Genomic DNA, 16,306 nt, shown 5'->3' with positions numbered 1-16,306 from the left:
CTAGCTGCTGCAAACGAACTCCAGATGCATGTACCACTTTGTGCATCTGGCTTTACATGGCTACCGGGAACAGAACCCAGGTCATCAGGCTTTGCAGGCAACCACATTAACTACTGAGTCATCTCTTCAGCCCTCAATATAAATTTTAAAGGCTGCATAGTATTCTGAAATATAATAGTGTATCAAAATCCCCTACTATTGGACAGCTAGATGGTTTTCCAGCTTTTTAATAAGATAACAATTTTCTTGTGAGTAAATATGTATATTTAGTCCAACTTTTTTTCTTATAAAGAATTCATGGAAGTGGGGGGCTAGAGAGATGGCTTAGCAGTTTATGCAGTTGCCTTTGAAGCCTAAGGACCCAGGTTCAATTCTCCAGGTCCCACATAAGCCAGATGCACATGGTGGCATATGCATCTGGAGTTTGTTTGCAGTGGCTGGAGGCCCTGGAATACCCATTCTTTCTCTTTTTTTTTCTCTCTCTCTCTCTCTCTGTGTGTGTGTGTATGTGTGTGTTGCTGAGAATCAAACACAGAACTTTATGCATAATAGGCAAGATTCTCTCCCTACATTTTTTTTAAGACAGGAATTCCCTGTGCAGCCCAGTCTGGACTCAAACTCTTCATCTTCCTATCTCTACCTCTTGCATGCTGGGATTAAAGACATATCGGCCCACACCCAGCAATGGGAGGTTTTTGGCTCCTAATTCCAAATATCTTGTTAGATTACCTACACAGATACACACGTTCTGTAACACCCATCACTGCATAAGCACTGCCTAATGCCCTGAATCTGCGAAGAATGGCATCAACTTTAAGCATTTCTGTTTTCAATTTTTAGGTGAAAGAGATAGATATTCTACACTTTGCAGTCATTTCATCACTAGCAAGGTCAAACACACTTCTCCCATGGATTGAGTAGTTCCAAATTCCTTCTTGATTGAGATCATTAGGAAGCCCACATGCTCTGCAAAATTGTGGCTTAGAGTTTTGTTTTTCTGAATAGCTGTGGTTCTTTGGTTTTACTGTCTCACACTGCTTTAACAGGAGACAGGAAGAGACCCAGAGAGAAACTGGAGTTAAAGAATGACCTTGGAGGAAGACTGTCACTGGGATCCTCAGGTGTCTCTGCTGCCTGAGGAACATAGCTCCTCACAGGGGCAGGCAAAGGGGTCTGTCCTTCATGTCCTTGAATAGTTTCTGTCTTTCTTCATCGTCTCCAGACTTGATGGAGCCATGCACATTCTCCAACCTGGATCTGAATGAAGAAGACTCGGATGATCCTTCCGTGACTCTGGACCTGTCTCAGCTCTCTATGCTGCCCCACTTGGCAGACCTGGTCAGTTATAGTATCCAAAAGGTCATTGGCTTTGCCAAGATGATCCCAGGATTCAGGTAAGAACCTTGTACAGTGTCTGAGAACAGTCAGAATCCTGGACTGGGCTATAACAATTCTTGGAGGTGACTATTCCACTGCTTCTCCCAGAGTCTCAGGCCACACCCCCAATCTATTAAACTACTCTTTGGAGGAAGCCAGGGATGTGTATCTTAGCATGCCAGGCCATCTGCCATTGCTTTGTGAGCCAGTCCTGGAAAGCAGGTCTATCCCATACTTTCTGGATGATGAAATGAAGTATCAGAGAGGTTTCATGGCCATCCAGGATCACTCTCTGATATCAGAGCCAGGCCAAGGACCCAAAGTTCTCTGCTGTACCCATTCCCATTGGCTTGAAACTTATCCCCCTTCAGATTCAACTTATAAGATTCCTCTACACCCTATTCTGAAACCAGGATGAAGTGATAGAAAGGAGAATGTCTAGGGCTTGTGGACTTGTGAGATAATCCAAGAATCCTAGATGGAGGGAGGCAGATTCTCCAGCATATATGACCTGACCATTCTTTGTCCAAATTTGTATCCATACACCATCTCTTAATTTGTCTAAACCCTACTTGCCAAACTAGATAGATATATAAACAGTTTCACTAAAATAGGTTTTCCTTTACAGTTTCACTTATCCAAATTTTGCTTATTCATTTCAATATTTGATTTTTAATAATAATGTCATGCATAATACTTATAGTTGAATACTTATGTGATGTTATTTTTTTTTATTTTTTGAGGTAGGGTCTCTATCCCAGGCTGATTTGAAATTCACTACATAGTCTCAGGGTGGCCTTCAACTCATGGCTATCCTCCTACCTCTGCCTCCTGAGTGCTGAGATTAAAGGCATGCACCACCATGCCTGGCCATAATGTTAAATATTCTTAAAACAATAGAATGTTGTCACTTTTAGTAGATATGTTGGCAGATGGTTACATCTTTATTTATGCGTATTGATATCCTCATTATTTACAAGAGTTCATTGGGTTCATATGCACAATATGGTTGGGAAATAGGAAGAATTCACTTATTATGAAGCAGTGTCATTGTCATCTCACATGGTAGCATTAGCTGTCATGCTAGTAGAAATGGCAGAATGCCTCCCAAGTACTGAAACTTGAGTCCTGTGCTGGGATCCTGGTAGATAGAAATGATTTGATGTTGGTTAGTTCTGGATGAAAACTAATATGAGGTATCATTTATTGTCTTTCAACCTCTCTGCTATGTCAGAGAGTTACTCTCTAAATGACCATGTAATCCTCTCAACAATGGTGGTTCATAGAACTAAACTCAACACTCCCCAGTTAGCTTCTGCTTGGAGACAATTGACTAGGTGTTATTTTATGCCACTCAACAACTCAAAGAAGAGAAAAATAGCACGTTGTGTTGAGACTCTCCTATTTCATTTGTGTGTGTGTGTGTGGTTTAAATTTGTTTTATTCTCCCTCTCTCCCTTGGTATCCATTAGCTTGCATTTCCTTCACTTTAAAAAAAATTCTTTTGACAATTTCCATAATTGCAATTATGTAGGTAGTGTCAGGCACTGTGAGGTCATGAATATCCAGGCCATTTTGTGTCTGGAGGAGCACATTGTAAGGAGTCCTACCCTTCCTTTGGCTCTTACATTCTTTCCGTCACCTCTTCCACAATGGACCCAGAGCCTTGGAAGGTGTGATAGAGATATTTCAGTGCTGAGCACTCCTCTGTCACTTCTCAGCACCATGGTGCCTTCTGAGTCATCCCAAGGTCACTGCCAACTGAAAAGAGAAGGTTCTCTAACCAAAAGTGAGAGTAGCATTAATATTTGAGAAGTGCTTACTGGGCAGTTTGGTGAGCATAGTACATAAATTTAGCCAGACAGCAGCAGATGTTACACCCCTAGGGCTCATGACTACCCCTGTTGTGGGTTTTCAGTATCAGATATGTATTTCCTCCCATGGAGCAGGCCTCCAGTCAAATTAGAGGGCAGTTGGTTTCCCCCATAACAGATGTGCCACTATTGCACCCATTGGCTCATTTGGCCTGGCTGGCCAAATAAAAGGCTTGCAGTGTCCACTGTGGAGTATCTTCACTGGTGATTTCTCTCTCCCATTGAACTGCATGTAGTGTGGCTTCTTCCAGCTTTCTGTCAGCTGGTCTACATGGAGGAGGTTTTCAGCTCAGTTCCAGCAGGATGTCTCAGTGACCTTGCAGCCCAAGTATGTGGAGTCTTCAGCAACAGGGAGGCCCTCTTATTTCATTTCAGTTGCAGCAGTAGGAGCAAGGGCTGCTCTGGCAGTCGGGCAGGAGTATGTCATCTTCTGTGAGCCCCGTGTCGTGCTGGACCTAGCTTACCCTCACAGCCTTTCCTTTGGCACAAGTCCCACCTCCCTCTACCATATTCTGTGTCACCGTTTGCAAACTCCATATCTTCCATAGTCTTGTTTTTTTTTTTTATTTTTTTGTTCATTATTTATTTATTTATTTGAGAGCTACAGACACAGAGAGAAAGACACATAGAGGGAGAGAGAGAGAATGGGCGCACCAGGGCTTCCAGCCACTGCAAACGAACTCCAGATGCGTGCGCCCTCTTGTGCATCTGGCTAACGTGGGACCTGGGGAACCGAGCCTCGAACCGGGGTCGTTAGGCTTCACAGGCAAGCGCTTAACCGCTAAGCCATCTCTCCAGCCCCATAGTCTTGTTTTATCTAAGTAATGAGAGAAAAAACACTACAGGGTACTAGTCTACCCAGTAACGCCTGGCTTCCATTCTGATTTAGCCTCTGTAACTTCATCTTTCCCTGCTCTAGTGGGACAGGTGACCCCTGAGGCCCTCACATAGGAAAACTGTCCTGGAAAGAAAGCTCCTTGTTAAGCCAGATCACACTAGCTCTGCCTCCTTCCTACGCACCTGCCAGCCTCTATTTTTTCTCCCAGGTCCTTGGCTCTTACCCTTTATACTTCCCTGAATTTCTCTCTCTAAGGCTAAGCTAAAGTCTTTCAAGTCCAGACCTGTAGTTATGACCAAAGTTAGACATACCTGAGGAGGTGCAGGATGGAGCTGCCTAGCTATGAGCTAAATTGATCTGAACAACCTGGGCTGGTTCTTTCTTCAGCATGGCCTGAGAAGTCCAAAGTGACCGTTTTTTAATAAGAATGGAGAGGGCCTCCAGCAAGAGCTCTGGAGGGACACTGATGTGGATAAGCTGGCCATGTGAGGGGCTGCTGTGCCTGGATGGGAGCTAACCCAGCAGCTCTCTGGGTTTGAGGTTTCCACACTAAGGAGCTGTGCTTTCCCAAGAAGTGGAAGAGCAGTGACTGGCGCCCCACTTTGATCTTGTTGCCTGGAGGGTGGGGGAGCAGCAGACAGGTGTGGGGAAGGAAGGATGAGACTTCTGTGTGGGTGAGGGGGGCAGGATGAGACTCTAACATGGGCATGGGACCAATAAGGGGCAGGACTGGATGGGTTGTTCTGGGCGTGAACTGCACAGCTATGTAGCCTTGGCCCTGCTCCCTCCTCCTACCTCCTGCCCTTCATCTGCTCCAGCTCACCCACAAACCTCTCTCCCTATTGGTGCTGCCAAAGAAACCCACAGAGGCGGAGTGGTGGGAACAGCTTCTATGGTGGCCAGGTGCAGCTGTGGACGTAAGGGCTGAGAACTCCCAGGTTGCTCTGCCCAGTGAAATGCGCAGGGACCAGGGCACACCAGCTTGAACCCAGCTCCATAGGATAAGTGCCTTCAGCCCCACGTCCATTATCCAGGAACTCCTTTCTAGTCAAAAGCCTGGGAGTCCCAGGGCTTCTCTTACTCTCTGCCCTTTCTTGTGCATTTACTTATTCATCCATCCAACAAACAGCTGCCTTCTATAAACTGTGAGGAATAGCAGTTGACTAGGACACTGCCCGCCGCTAGCCTCCAGGGATTCACTGTCTGATGGGATAGATAGACTAGTACACAATGGCTGCAAAGAGATAAGTGCTCTGCTGAAAACCTGAGCTAGGTACCACCCCTTGGGAAGACAAGCAGGGACGGGCTGACTCTGCCATGGGCTGGGAAAGGCCAACCAGTAACACCGTTCAAGATGTCCAGAGCGGCCACAACTGTGAACAGTGACGAGGGTGTAACTATGACTCTGGGCCGGGAGGAGGTACAGGCCAGGTCCTGGTGATGTCTATTATAGAAGAAGAAACCCTTTCAACCAGTTTCCTTTTAGACATCAAATCTCCTTCTACCCACCACTTCAATCGCAGTTCTGGCTGTGAGCTACACTTAGAAAGTCCCTATACTTCCCAGTGGTGGGTATAACACAGGGTCGTTGTAGGTTTCCTTCCCACCAGTAGCATGTTTGAGTCATCATAGACCATGATCACACTGAATCTCTCTGGCCACAAATCCAGGGATGACTGCTCACTGTGGCCACCCATTCTGAGTGGAGATAAATATTCCTCAGAAATTTACCTGTCCCAGAAGAAAATAGAACAAGCAAAAATATCTGAAAAGATGTAACTGGGAGACTGATTAAACAGCCTGTATATTGATATGATAGAACACTAGGAAGTGAGTTAAAGAATTTATAAAAACTTGGGCTGGAGAGATGGCTTAGCGGTTAAGATGCTTGCCTGCAAAGCCTAAGGACCCAGGTTCAATTCTCCAGGTCCCACATTAGCCAGATGCACAAGGTGGCGCATGCCTCTGGAGTTCGTTTGCACTCTCTTTCTCTCTGTCTCAAATAAATAAAATAGATTTAAAAAAAGAATTTATAAAAACATTTTATTTATTTCTTGGTACTTTTTTTTCTGAGATAGGGTCTCACTGTAGCCAAGGATGACCTGGAATTCACTATGTAGTCTCAGGGTGTGGCCTCAAACTCGTGGTGATCCCTCCTACCTCTGCCTCCCAAGTGCTGGGATTAAAGGTATGCACCACTATGCCCAGCTTTATTTATTTCTTTACTTGAGAAAGAGAGAAAGACAGAGAGAGAGATTGAGAATGAGTGCACCAGGACTTCTAGCCAGTGCAAACAAACTCCAGACGTATGTGCCACCTTGTGCATCTGATTTATGTGGGCTTACATGGTATTGGGGAATTGAACCTGGATACTTAGGCTTCTCAGGCTAGCACTTTAACCTGTAAGCCATCTCTCCATCCCAAATGCATTGTTTTGGGGGCTAGCCTTAAATTCCTAGTCTAAAGTATTCCTCCTCCTTGAGAGCTAAAGAATTTTTAATGTTGTCAGAAGTGAAATGCTAAGTATGTTTTTGTTTGTTTGTTTGATTGATTGTTTTATTTTTCGAGGTAGGGTCTCACTCTAGTCCAGGCTGACCTGGATCTCACTATGTAGTCTCACAGTGGCCTTGAACTCATGGCGATCCGCCTACCTCTGCCTCCCAAGTGCTGGGATTAAAGGCATGCACCACCACGCCCAGCCTAAGTACGTTTTTAAACATATTACACATTTGCATAGATACATACATGTCTATGCATGTATCTACATATATATATTTGCATTGGAAAAAAGGACTAAAATACACCAAAGTGTTAACAACAATTTTTATTTGCTTTTATATTTTTCTATATATTCTAAAGATTTAATAATTCAGGAGTTTTACTTACAGAATAAGCTAAAACTCAAATGAAGGTGGTATTGGTTTTTATTTTTAAATGCAGATTCAGCAAGTAGGGAAAAAATAACAAGGATGGTGACATGTTTAGATATCATGGTTAGTCTATCTTGGAGAAAATAAAAGAAAGACATGGTATTTTTCTTTTTTAAGAAATGAATTTTAGGCCAGGCTGGGCAATCAAATACGTTCCATGTCAGTCTAGGCTAGAGTGAAACCCTGCTTCAAAACCAAGCAAACAAAAATCCATTGTGCATGGTTAGAGGAAGATCTTATGGCTGATGGGGAAGTGTGGTCTCTGTACAGAATCCTAAGCCCTGGGTGACGTGTCATCATGTGGGTGGTAGCTCAGTGGAAGAGGCCATTGACTCAGAAGCTACCTAGCAGCTTCTGTATCTAGATCCAGAGGCCATGAGCTTGACACTAGGAGTGTCTTGCCATGATCATATAACAGCCATCCATCAGAAATTCTGAGGCAGAACTGGCCCATGCAGTCTCTGAACAGCCTTCCAACTCTAACATTGTGTGAGCTTTTGCAGTCTGGATCCTCTGCTCGCCATCATAACCATGAGAGCCTTATTTCGTTCCCTGCCATCTATTGTCTGTTCATGAGAACTCCCATGGGTTCATTCTGCTTTCTGAATGACATGCCAACATTCAGCACAGAGAGGATGTGCTACTTTCAGAGGAAAAGGTGGGAGCAAGTTGGCTTCTCAACCCTACATTCTTCCTGCCACTGTTCAGATGAGCCTAGCTTTAGACGCAGAGTAGTGCAACAGTTGGCTTCTTGTGACACCAGGATATGTTTATGGATCCTCTTGTAGCCAGGGCTCAGTGATCAGTGTATGGGAATCAGCAAGCTAATTAAGCAGTAGTGTTGACTCTCAAGTAAACTATGAGTAAAAGTTATGGCTGAGTGTAGTGGTGCATATCTAGAGTCCCAGCACTTGGGAGAAGGAACTTAGAATCCTGAATTCCAAGCCAGCCTGGAATGAATGAAGAGAATAAATGAATCAATTAAGAATTAAATGAAGAGACTTAGTGTCAACAAAAGCAAAAACAGGGCTGGAGAGATGGCTCAGCGGTTAAGACACTTGCCTGCAAAGCCTAATGACCCAAGTTCAGTTCCCCAGGACCCATATAGAGCCAGATGCACAAATAGGCACATGCATTTGGAGTTTGCTTGCAGCAGCTGGAGGTCCTGGCCTGCCCATTCTCTCTGCTTGTCTCCCTTCTATCTATCTCGTCTCTACTTGCAAATAAATATTTTTTAAAATGCAAAAACAAGCCAGACATGGTGGTAAACACCTTTAATCCCAGCCATGGGGAGGCAGAAGTAGGAGGATCACTGTGAGTTCAAGGCAAGCCTGAGACTACATAGTACATTCCAGATCAGCCTAGGCTAGAGTAATACCCTACCTCAAAAAAAAAAAAAAAAAAGAAAGAAAGAAAGAAAGAAAAGAAAAACAAAAAAGCTGGTCTGGGGAGATGGCGCAGTGGATAAAGCACTTGCCTGTGCAAGCAGGCCCTTAGTTTGAACCCTCCGCACCCACATACCTGCGGGTGCACTAGATGGCTATCCTATGATGCCAGTACTTGGGAGGCTGAGACATGGGATCTCCATGGTGAGTAAGCACCCTGAATTGGTGAGCTCTGGGTTCGAGTGAGAGACCTTTTAAATAAGGTGGAGAGAAATGGAAGAGACACTCGATGTCAACCTCTGGTCTCCGTGTGCACATGTCCCTGTGTACACCCACAAACCACATACATGCATGCACACAGACAGGTACGTGTGCACACTACACACCCACATATACACACAAGAAGAGAACAAGGAGCTGAAGACAAGCACACAAAGAGCAGAGCTGGGAGGGCAGAAGAAGCACACAGCACCGTGCAGTGGGTGATAAAATGAATGGCTCCGGTTCTGCCAAAGGGCTGTGAGGAGGGGTGAGCAGCTCCATGGAGGATTACACTGAGTTCAAGATGAAAGACCTAGTGATCCTAGCTGGAGCTCAAAGGCATGGTAGTATGAGACTGCACAGCATCTGAATACAGAGTAGCCCAAAATTTCTAGAATATAGGAGTGGTGGGGTTTGCAATGGCCAGGGGTCCTAGAAATACCAGTTAGAACCGAGTTTCAGAGTATAGGCTTGATTCTGGGGTGCCTGAGAGCTAAGGAAGTTTCTAGGCATAAGAAGGACATTGAGAAAGTCTTACTAAGTTGCCCAGGCTAGCCTTGAACTTGTGATCTTCTTGCCTCAGCCTCGCAAATAGCTGGGATAACAGGTTTGAGCCACTACACACAGTTCAGCCCTTGAATGTTCTCTAAAGGGTCATGTGATGAAGGTTTTGTCCATAGATGCTGTCACTATTGGAAGGTGATGGAAACTTTAGGAGGTGGTGCCTTATGGAACCATGCTAGGTCATTGAGCTCGCTCTCTCTCTCTCTTTCCTACCTCCTTTCTGCACACCCACTATGAAATGAAAAAGCCTCTTCCACAATGGACTGTTTTCATGTACTCTGTGGCCACAGGCCCATAGCAATAGGGCCAAATGACTATGATCCAAAATAAACCTTCCTCCTTAAAAAAAACAAAAAGACAAGAATGGCAGTGATCTGTGGTAGCAATAGGAAAGATGAATGAGAGACCTGAGACTGTAGGATTCCAGTAGGGGAGTATTATAAAAGACAATGGGGCTATGGACAGGAATGGGGTCAAAGCCTGAGAGATGTTCTGGGAACAGAGTTGGCTGAGCTTGCTGCTGAGGAGGACTGGAGGAAGGGGAACACCACCACATGGGAGATGCTGAAGGTGGCTCTGGCCATACCATTTGTAGATCCCCTTATTCATGCCGCAGCACAGAAAGCTTCCTCGGGGCTATTGCTCATTCTGTCAGTAACAACTACTGCACTTCTCACCTTGGGACACAATCAGCCTTGAGTTGTCTACGGAAGACATTCCAAAGAGGATGAAACTTTTTGGTGGAGGATCTAGACGCATGCTGGCCAACCAGATGCTTGTGACTTGAAGGTCTGGACTAGTCACCTGACCTTTTCCTCCCCTCCCTCCCACAGGGATCTCACCTCTGATGACCAAATCGTGCTGCTCAAATCAAGTGCCATCGAGGTTATCATGTTGCGCTCCAACCAGTCCTTCACCATGGATGACATGTCCTGGGACTGTGGTACCCAGGACTATAAGTACGATGTCACTGATGTGACCAAAGGTGCGGCTGGACTCCATCTCCACCTTCTCTAGTTTCCAGACTCTGATCTGTCCTGCCTGGGGTATTGGGTCACTGTCAGGCATGTGGAAAGCCATGACAGCAAGGCCGAGTCTCAGCAGGGGCAGGGGGTGGCTGATGCCTTGGCTCTGCTACAACCCTGGCTGTTCTCTCTCATAGCTGGGCACACCCTGGAGCTGATTGAGCCCCTCATCAAGTTCCAGGTGGGGCTGAAGAAGCTGAACTTGCACGAAGAAGAGCATGTCCTGCTTATGGCCATTTGCATTGTCTCCCCAGGTATGGAGCCAGCCAGCAAGGAGGATTGCTGGGGCCTGAGAAGTGGGGACCGTGAGACGCAAAGACACCCTGAGGGCCAATAGTCCAATTTGAGAGAGAAATGAACAAGATAGAGGAAAATAAGGAAACGCTCACTTTGCTGGGTTGGCATGGCCCATAGGGTGTACGTAGAGGGAGGGATCCCTCCTCATTCTTAGCTTTGTCTTGAGTAGACCATACTGACTCATAGGACCCTGAGGAACCAGATAAACAGGGTTCCACGAGCCACAGACAGGTCTGGGTGTTCCAGACTCTGTCCTTGAGTGAACTGGGCTGAACTTTCCTGTCACCTGAGGTTCCTCAGAGAGAGGGCACAAAAACCCTGAGGGATGATGGACGGTTCTGCCTAGACTGATCTGGGAGGCAGTGCGCTGTGAACCTTGACCGAGTCTGCTTGTTTGAAGTAGGAAGAGGGAGTGAAGGCTAGGAGGATGCTATCGCGGTGTAGGAGATGTTATGTCGGTGAAGGAGCCCAAAGAGTACAACCGTGGCTCAGCTTGGATTGCATGTGCTCAGGGGACAAGCTAGTAGCCTCTGCCCAAGACACCCTTCCTATACTAAAAGCCCAGGGACTGGACATGAGCTCCCTGCCCATTGCTCAGCTGGTGTCAACTCCCTCCAGCATACAAGAACTTACTGAGCCCTCACTAGGTAGCAGGCACTGGGTGAGGCTCAGGGATTCAGTGGCAAACAAGACTCAGACTCTCTCCCATAAAGCTTAGTTGGAGACATTAAACAAACACTGTCCATCAACTGATTCCCAATATGATGAGAGTTTTGAAAATAAGGATGAATGCACTGCCACAGGAGGTTGCAAGAGCAGAGCAAGCCTGATGTACATCTTGGACATGAAGGTGGGGGGCCTTTTTAGGAAAGGCTTTGAGTCTGTTCCCCACGGGATCAGTCAGAGTTGAGCAAAGATAGCAGAGCTAAGCTCCAGGCAGAGGAAGAGCTGTTACTCATGGGGTGTGGAACATCAGGGTTCCAAGGCAAAGACTGACCCTAAGACAGAGGGGCCTCCGTGGGGTGGGGACAGGACCACACGGGCTCATGAGAGATCTTGGTCCTAAATGCAGCGGGAAGAAGTTGAGGGGCAGTCTTACGGGGTGACCTGGGGAGTATAGAGATAGGAAATCTGTGTGACTGGGTGGATGGATGGGTGGGTGGTGTGAGGCGGAGCAGTGAGGGAACCAACTGAGAGTCTCTGTGTCTTTTCCTCCTGCCTGCTATGCCACAGACCGACCTGGGGTACAAGATGCCAAGCTGATTGAGTCCATCCAGGACCGCCTGTCCAACACACTGCAGACGTACATTCGCTGCCGCCACCCGCCCCCAGGTAGCCACCAGCTGTATGCCAAGATGATCCAGAAGCTGGCTGACCTGCGCAGCCTCAATGAGGAGCACTCCAAGCAGTACCGCTCGCTCTCCGTCCAGCCGGAGAGCAGCATGAAGCTCACGCCACTCGTGCTGGAGGTGTTTGGCAATGAGATCTCCTGACCAGGGAGCAAGCGGTGGAGCCTAGGCGGAGCTGCTCCTCTAGGGCCCTGTGCCCAGGCCCTGAGCTGGCTCCAGCCCAGCAGCGCCTCCCTCCCCCTCTGGAGTTCAGCCCCTCCTATGCCACTGACTCTGCCCGTCTCATCCTTTCTCCTGCCCCGCCTAACACCAGGTCTCCCTTTCCTACAGGCTATAGCTGCCCCTTGTCCCTTGAGATGTCAGTCATAAAAAAGTTGGTATTCATTTGAAAAAACTCAAGTGGGAAGGCAGAGGGCTCAGGCGAGACACAGGGCCTTGCCCAGGGATGTCCCCACCACTCCCTAAGGGGTTGCAGCGGGTGCTGAGGAAAGGCAGGCAGGAGAAATGCTCCCACTCCTCAGGGTATGCCTTCCCCGACCTTAGATGTACTTGTCCAGAGGCCTGGCAGGGAACCTCCTCCCAATGCTCACCCAGCCCACAATCCTCTGCCCATTCCATCTCGTCCTCCCTCTAGTCTGCACTGTTCTGTCAAAGACCAGTGGGTCATAGTAGGACCCCTTCCCTTTGCCTTCCTACTCCTGGCCTGCCTACGGCACTCACTGCCAAGGATGACAAAACACAGATGTCTAGGCTCATAACTCCCATTACATCCACTGCACTGACTAAGGGGCACTACCCTAGACCTGCAGTGCCCACCTTCGTGGCTTTGCCACAGTGATCCCCTCACAGGCCATAACTCTGGTATGGTGTGCTTCCCCTCCATCCTCAGAGTTATGGATAGAGAACGCCCGCTACAGAGAGGTCTCGATGGGGTAGAAGTCAGGGCCCAGGCAGTGAAGACCAGATAATGCCAGCTTCCCAGAAGGCCAGTAGATGGAAGCCTTGCCTGTGCCTGTCCCCAAAGCTCAGGGTTCCTCATCTTGGAGCTAGGGGATAGTGGGAGGGGACTTTCTTTCCTTCCAGTCATGCACGGCACAGGACTGAGTTGTCACACAGTAGCAGAAAAGAGGCAGCCCTGTCCACCTCTACCTGCCAGTTCCTTACCCGGCCGGGCCCTCCTCTCTTGGCCTCCCAGGGGTCTCACTCTCCCACTGCCAAGGGTGGCCCAGAAGTCAGCTCAGCATCGAGAGCAGGAGTGTCACCTCTTGTTTACCTGTGGGGGCCACCTCTTCTCCACCTGGCGGGGCGGGATGGAGGAGGATTATCAGCTGCCCAGATGTGATTTCAAGTTTGCTGTTCATATGTAGAACCAGGCACTACCATGTCACCTGTCAGGACAGGGTAGAAGTACTGCTTAGAGTGTAGGTGTATAGTAAGTGGGCTAGTTTGCGCCGATTCGCACTCCACCACCCAAAAGTCAAAGCAGGCCCATAAGACAAGCAGGTGAGGAAGTAGGCTGTGTTACTTCAAACTCAGTTTTCTCCTTTGTAGTAGTCCAGCCCAGGAGGTGGGAACCCTCTGCGGCTAACCCCCACTGCGCTCTTTGCTGAGTGTGGATTATAGGTGTATAAGCCTCCCAGAAAGGATCCTCCCAGAGGGCCTCACAGAGGATCCTTGAGGTGCCTGAGTTAAGGAACACGGTCTCACTGGACATGTCAACAGGGTAGTAACATCAGCAGACATGTGGACACCCAAACCCCAAGATGTGTCATTCCATCTACATGTTTTTGTTCCTTGAAAAACCTGACCTGCAAGTGCCATCAGTGGCCACTTTCCAGAACTTCTTCAGGTAGAAAAATATCTGAAAGCTATGTTCCATATTACAGAATGGAATACAACAGGTTCGTCTCAGATGTAGGAGGTATGAGCTGGTCTCCGAATCAGAATCCATCTGTGCTATGTTCTATGATGAAGGGTCACAGACATTGTCAGTTCAGAGCCACTTCTGTGGAAACACACTGTGGCCAGGCATGGTGGCACATGCCTTACTACCAGCACTTCGGAGGATCACCATGAGTTTTAAGCCAGCCTAGGCTACAGAGTGAGTTCAAGGTCAGCCTGGGCTAGAGTAAGGCCCTGCTTCAAAAAACAAAGAAAAGAAAAGAAAAAGAAAAGCCTACACTGGGAAAATACTGTACATTGATGACTATTGTCATTGTTATACAGAGGATGAGAGAAAGACCTTTGATTTTAGCTGCAGAACATGTGATCCAGCTTACTATTCAATGGGAGAAAAAAGCTTGAAAATTGCTAAACTAGTTCAATCCCTCTATTAAAGGAAACTGATACTTAGAGGAAGGCCGGACTTACTCAGGCTCTTACAATTAGTCAGAAATATTGCCAGGCCCTGAGAGAATTCAGACTGTGGTCCAGTGTCCTTTTCACTGCCCAGTGCTTGATCTCGGACTCCATTCCCCCCGCCCCCCGACAATTGACCCAGGATGCAAGGAAGCCCTGGAATTTAAAGCAAATCTAAATCCGGGACCTTTCTTCTTCCCTGGGTTATAACCCCACTGAAAGAGGAGGATGGGTGCTCAGTCCCTGCCACCTGTGTTGTGAATCAGAACCCCTCTCCTACCGGGCTCCGGCCTTTGGGCTTTCCTCCTCAGCCCCGTGTGATGCTGTGTACTTCCTAATAACTTGCACTGGCCTTTGTAATGTCTCCAGCTCTCCCTCTGGCCCTGCCTTCTCCAGGAAACTCCACTGGCCTCTGCAGAGTACCACTTACTCAGTTCAAGGGCCCACAGCCACCCAGGCTGTGCCCAAAGGGAAGAGTAGGAGCTGGGACGAAAAGAGGGACCAGCAAGGTTTCAGGAGCTGGGGAAATGGCCTCATCTGATCTGCTTCTACTGAAAACGTGATGGCGGGCTAACACTTTTGATCATTGTTGGAAATGAAGAGAAGTATGCACCCAAATGACTTAAGTGGAAGCAAGTAGGGGGAGTCCAAGTCAGGCCAACAGAGAAAGTCGAGGAGTGTGACAAATCTGTGAAAACCAGACAGCAGGCTTTAAAGAGTCTCCAGAGAAATTTCCAAAGAGAAAAAAAATGAGAAAGAAAGTTTGCCAGGAGCTTGTCAAATAAACCAATGAAAAAAAGCTTTGCTTGTGATAATAAAAATGGCTCATACTTACAGAGCACTTACTTTGTGGAAAGAAATGCTGTAAATAAATGCTTTATGAAAACCAGCTTGTTTGATCCTCATAAGGACCCTGTGAGAGATAGACTGCTAGTGCCCCTGCTTGGCAGTGAGGATAACTTGCCCAAAACTATGCCGGTGGTGAATGAGAGATAGGATTTGGACCCGGGCAGCCAGATCCAGAAGCCATGAGTTAGATGCAGTGTTAGATGCAGCATTACACTGCCTCCTGCTGGGGTAAGGGATCTGACAAGTGATGAATGAGCTATCTGCTAAGGAGGATATAAACATGGTTTTTCTTCCTAAAGTGGGCTCCACGATGGGGAAATGAAAGGTGCTGGATCACAGAGTTCTCTACTCTCAAGAAGTGTTTGATTGATCAAATGTCCTGGACTCAATCTCAAGTGTGGCCTTTCCTGGAGAGTATTAATAAAAATGTGATATGCATTAAAGATGGCTCCTGAGCATAGATAAGGCTCACTAGGGGCCCAGAGGAACAAGATCCTGTACACCCTTCTCCCTTTGCAAGGAAACGGAGTTCACGATAGACGTCACAAACAAGAATCACTAACCAAAAACACAGGGCTGTGATTTGTAAATGGGGTCATCATGCCCAACCCATAGAGTTTTTAAGGAGAAATTGGTAGGGGAACCTGGAAATGTGATTTACTTTATGTTTATGTTGTAGAAACACCTGAAAAGATTTCAAGACACAGGCGTGGGGAGAGGTGAGGTGGGAGTCAAGGAATTGGAAGCAGGACTTGAGGACTGCTTTGTCATGAAAAGGGAGAGCCTTCGAGAAAGGAAAGCCTAAATGAGACTCTCTCTGACTGGAGGAGTGTGAAGCTGGGACACTGCTAAGGGAGCCCCCCATAGTGCTCTCACAGGGGGTCAAGAGGAACACAAAACCTGCAGGGCTATGTGTGCTTTCCTGGGGTCCAAGAGGAATGCACCCCAGAAAGATATAATCAGGACAAAAGGATTTTGAGTTTTTAGGATCCAAGATTCGGTCCTAAACCCCCACTGTTGAACAACTTAAAGTTAAAATAGTTAAACGTAAATGAAAATAAGCACTCTGCTCCTCACCTGAACACAGTTCTAGGCTTACTTACCTCAGGGCTACTGTGGGAGGCAATGTGGATACAGACATTTTCGTCACTGCAGGCAGCCCTAATGAGCAGGACTGTTCTAGACCATGCACCCTTCCT

General features: G+C 47.3%; 1 protein-coding gene across 3 annotated transcripts in view; it reads left to right on the top strand.

The window, feature by feature from the left end:
* Positions 1-15,147, top strand: part of Vdr (vitamin D receptor) — a 60,040-nt gene extending 44,893 nt beyond the window's left edge. For all 3 annotated transcript variants that reach the window (XM_004668543.2, XM_045152108.1, XM_045152109.1), the window contains exons 7-10: positions 1,223-1,394; positions 10,063-10,214; positions 10,392-10,508; positions 11,785-15,147. In XM_004668543.2, the coding sequence (XP_004668600.1) occupies positions 1,223-1,394; positions 10,063-10,214; positions 10,392-10,508; positions 11,785-12,044 (701 nt within the window). In that variant the 3' untranslated portion in view covers positions 12,045-15,147. The remainder of the gene's footprint in view (positions 1-1,222; positions 1,395-10,062; positions 10,215-10,391; positions 10,509-11,784) is intronic.
* The last annotated feature ends 1,159 nt before the right edge of the window (positions 15,148-16,306 follow it).

The sequence above is a fragment of the Jaculus jaculus genome, chromosome 6 (genome assembly GCF_020740685.1).
Source record: "Jaculus jaculus isolate mJacJac1 chromosome 6, mJacJac1.mat.Y.cur, whole genome shotgun sequence".
Taxonomy (NCBI): Eukaryota; Metazoa; Chordata; class Mammalia; order Rodentia; family Dipodidae; genus Jaculus; species Jaculus jaculus.
Note: the sequence above shows the minus strand (reverse complement) of the source record. Positions and strands in the feature narration are given on the sequence as shown.